General features: G+C 48.3%; 1 protein-coding gene across 1 annotated transcript in view; it reads right to left on the bottom strand.

The window, feature by feature from the left end:
- The window catches only part of LOC131890010 (probable cytochrome P450 6a14), a gene marked incomplete in the record, with an annotated part of 1,569 nt that extends 1,250 nt beyond the window's left edge, over nucleotides 1–319 (bottom strand). Inside the window, 1 exon segment of the mRNA XM_059239265.1 lies at nucleotides 1–319. Within this exon segment, the coding sequence (XP_059095248.1) occupies nucleotides 1–280 (280 nt within the window).
- Between the last annotated feature and the right edge of the window lie 4,418 nt (nucleotides 320–4,737).

Below are 4,737 nucleotides of genomic sequence, written 5' to 3' on the forward strand. Positions count from 1 at the left end.
TGGCCATCTCCGGGTCACACACGACCATATTTGGTACTCCAAACATGTAATTACCGTAGAACTTTGGGAACCCAAGATCAATGGCTTGATTCCTGGCCATTTCATTAAAATTAGTTTTTTGTCTAAATGAATTCCAAGTGAGCATTACTGAAGATCCAAATGGAAACTCGGGCGGAGTGAATGGTACGTTGTGGTCTTTCCAAAAGGTCCATTGTCGTCTTAGCTTTACATAGAAAAAACCAATGATGCACAGAATTCCGATGATGATCTCCAGTATCATTTTCAGGGGGGTTTTGAACTGCTTCTTGTAGCTGTTTCTTGCAGACTGCCCGGCAAATTATTTTCGAATCGCTTTTGCTGGGTCGACCTCTCTTTAGCAGTAATTTAGAGCGCGCTTGTGGCCTTGAAAAACGTTCACGGTAGTCGTCTGGAATCTATCCAAGAATATGAACAAGGTGCGCCAAGGAAGGTTGCGTTTTAATGGCGGAAGTATTGCGTACGTAAAACTGGACCACTTCGTGTTGTTCTTGGTGTGTCAGTTTTTGCCCTCTTGTTTAAACTAGGGCTCCCTAGTTCTACTAGAGAGCCCTGGTTTGAATATATCTGGCGTTGTTTGATTCTGTCTGGCGGGGAGATTTTTCTTTGGCGGGGAAGATGAATTTGGCCGTTTTCTGGCGTGTTTGAACTTTGGGTGGCGGGGAAATTTTCAACATTGAAGGATAGGCTGATTTGGGTGGGTTGCTGGCGTTTTGACTGACTAGGCGTTTTTTGACCCACATATCAAGAAAATTGGCAGATTTTTCCTCAGCCTGGAGGATGCTTTGCAAGAATGCAAATAGTGCCTCGGCAATTTTATCTCATCGCACTTTCAGTTTCATACTTCAGAGCAATTGATTAATGTACTGCACACTTTTGGGCACAAACTGTCGCGTTTGAATTGTGAATCATGCATCACTTGTATTATCATCAATTCCTTTCTCTAGAAATAACATAGCTATGTGTTTAGTGCAGATAGAGTACTCTGCGTTCCTTCGAAGGAAGAAGACGTCTGAAAAGCTGCTCTTCGAATACGTATTGGTTTTGTTGTCATTACGGGAAGAACCTCGTGATGAGCCCCCATATAGGGACTGTCAGGTTTCGGGCTCCGTTGGGATGAGAAACTGAGAATGCATCAAAGACCAGCTCTGCATCTATTGCTAAAAGAAAATTTCCTGCTCTCGTCCTGGATTTTGCATGCGAAGAGGATGGGTTACATCTCTCCACTACTATGCTAAGGAGATCGTATATGGATATGATTTTGACGTACAAGATCATAACGAAGAAGATAGCCTTCGCACCATTGAGCCTAGTGGAAGATTTTTTTCAAGCAGAAGAAAAAAGAGGACATCCAATAACCAGGGGTAGTAACATGGAAAAAGTGAAGTAAGTGTTTGCTCGAACTCGCGTTCGCTACCACTCCTTCTTTCTGCGGTCAGCTCGACGGTGGAACGAGTTGCCCTTGGATGTGCGAAAAGCTCAAACCGTGAACACTTTCAAGAAAAGCTTTGTGCAATATGCCTTTAGTGACAACAAGAGTTAAAAACCAAGTCTGTTTCTTCACTGAAACTCGCTTCCCCTTTTTTTCCTCTTTTTATTGCGGTGCCTTTTCTCTTAGTTTTCGTTCGGCTTTTTTCCCGTTACTCTATTTCATCCAATTTGATGCTTGAGTGGACATGCAATAAACAATACGTTACCTTTTCAGTAGAGGTTTTCAAGGTTTTCAAGTTGGTGTTTTCAGCTTCAGAGGCAATCATTGTTCTCTCGGCTGTTTTCTCAATAAATGCATCAGATGTGGCACAATTTCGGACAAAACGGCAATGCAATTTTTTTCACTGAAATCAAGGTATGGCCCAATAAACACAATTTTTCACTTGTTTCAGCATTACAAAAATGTCCCCATCTATTCCCCCTTTTTCGAAACACCAGATCATAGACAAACATGCAGGGCCATTAGGAACGCTTCCAGAGTTGAAAAACTTTTTCTGGCAGACATTCTACGATGTTTGAAGGTGGACAATAATTTTCGGCAGATACCACGTCACTCACATTTTCATGTACGAAAAATGTTCAAACAGTACATCTCTTCATCCACTAAAAACTATGAACCATAGTTTTGCTTTATGAGAGTAGTAGTAGTTGAAAAAAGTAGTTGAATTGTGGAATCCACAGAGCAGTGTAAAATATCTGCAACTCTCCTACTTTACGCTACACAATCTTAAAATATCTGGTTATAATAGTCCGTGGTAAAAGAAAGTTCTGCTTATGACACAAATAGTTAATTGAAGGCCAGTAAATTCAAATCATGCAGAAAAAACATCTGATTGAACATTAAACTGCCCTAGAATACTAATAGAGAGAGTATCTGACGTTTTTCTGGCGTTTTTTTTTAATATATTTGGCGGTGAATGTCTTGAATTGGCGTTTTTGGAGGGGTCATCTGGCTAGCTGAGCTAGCCAGGTGGCGACAGGCTAACCAGGCGGACTAGCTTTCAGAGCGAATGAATGTCAGCTGACCGGCTGCTAGGGTATAGTTTCTGATTGCAGAGGCGCTGCTTTCCATCAGCTAGAGATGCACTGTCCTCTGGTTATCGATTCAGCCTCGATTTTTACTCTTCTATGTCACTTCTTCTATGGTTGAAAGACGTTTTTGTGCGTGATACTCTTGATACTTTTCCTTAACTTGATTGTTTTACAGTTGGCAATGTTAAAGGTCCAGAAACTTTGTCGCCACGTTAAAAAAAGGCCTTGGACCTAACGGTTCTTCTCGTGAAACTGATTGTCCAGGTTCGCAGTATTTTTGATTAGGATCCCTCAAATAAACATTTATGGGACAACAGGGTGGGGCAGAGGATTTAGGGGAGGGAAGTTTTTATAGGATACTAGGTGTGATTCGGTATTTGAAGGCAGAGGAGGGAATTGGTGAAGGAGGTGGAGGGTAGGAGGAGAGGAGGGAGGAAAGCTAAATGGTTTTAGAAGGGGGGTGGGTGGGATTAGGTTGCCAAATAGGGTCGGCTCTAAAAGCTGAGCTATCCTATTTCTCGGCTTCTTTGCGTCCCTTCAACATGGACGGAGTACAGGTCTTCTCATTGGCGAGCATATTGAGATGGACCGTTTTATTGTTTTGAACTAGAATGATGAGTGCGAGCATGAGCATCACACTATCTCGTTTTCGGGGGAAATATAAAAACCATAGGAGCATCCGGCTAGGAACGGGTCACGGGCCATCCGGTGGTCACGGACCGGTCCAAACACGTCCGGGCAACGGGGTCACGGCCATTCCGGGGTCGGCTCCGGACGGGCGCCTATACGTGCGGTAGCGTCCGGACGGGCCATCCGGGTCTCACGGGCCTCGGGTCGGCCTCGGGTCACGGGCCATGCCGGGGTCACGGGCCATCCGGGGTCACGGGCCATTCGGGGTCACGGGCCATTCCGGGGTTTCAACGGGCCATTCCGGGTCAGGGCCATTTCCGAGGTCAACGGCCATCTCACACGAGGTGTCAGCAGGGCCGATATCGGCGTCTATCGTGGTCTAAGCCTGAATGTATCCCTAGGGGTCAGCGGCCAACCATCGGGGTCACGGGAGTTCCACCACCCATGTACTCGGGGTACGGTCAGCCATCGCTTCCGGGGTCATCGCGGCCAATCCCCGTGCGGTCACGGGCCATCCGGGGTCACGGGCCATCGTTCCGGGGTCACGGGGCCATGCCCGGGGTCACGGGCCAAAGCCCATAGGGCAGTTGCGCAGGTCACAAGGGGGAGTATCGGCCAAGCCCTCCGGGGTCGCGGGCCAAACCTCCCGGTCACGGGCCACCCTCGCGGGAATCAACGGGCAAACCCTCCGGGCACATCAACAGGTCACCAACCTTCCGGGGTTCAACAGAGCGGCGAACCATTGGGGGTCGACTATGGCCCAAAACCATTTCTCACCGGCATTCGCGTCACCATGGCCACACCCACTTCGAGAGATGAGGTCACCAGCAAGGGCCACATAAAGTGAGCGGTCCACGGGCCAACTCATGTGGCGAGAGCCCGATCGACGTTGTGTCCTAACTCATCTTTTTCTACTCGGGTGTCAGTGTGCCAAACGATCCGGGGTCTACAGAGGGCCCAACCTCCCGGGTCACCCGGGACACTAATCCATCCTCGGGCGGTCCGCTCCAACCATCCGGGGCGACGGGCCAACCTACTCGAAATTCATCAAGGAGCTCAAACCTCTCGGTGTCTACATGGTTATCACGGGCCACCCTTCGGGGTCACAGGGCCAACCATCGGGGTCACAGGGCCAACCATCGTGGTCACAGCGGCAACATTGGGTAACACAGGGCCACCATCGGGTCAGCATGGGCCCCATCGGGGTCAACAGCCTCACTTTCGAGGGTCACAGGGGCAACCATACGGGTCAACGGCGCAACCATCGGTGGTCACAGCATGGCCATCTCGGAACATAATCCGGGCATCTGCCAGGAACATAAGTCCGGTATTTGCGCATCTCGGGACATTAATGCGGCAGCATCTCTGTACACATACTCCGGGCATCTTGGACATAATTCCCGCGTTTGTGGCAACACTCTAGGATCTCACAAATCCGGCATCTCGGACATATCCGGGCAGTCTGGACATAATCCGGGTCATCTGCATTCTTCGTGAACAAAATTCCGGCATTCTCGGACAACAAGTCAATAGCCAACAGAGAGTCTC

The sequence above is a fragment of the Tigriopus californicus genome, chromosome 11, assembly GCF_007210705.1.
Source record: "Tigriopus californicus strain San Diego chromosome 11, Tcal_SD_v2.1, whole genome shotgun sequence".
NCBI lineage: Eukaryota > Metazoa > Arthropoda > Copepoda > Harpacticoida > Harpacticidae > Tigriopus > Tigriopus californicus.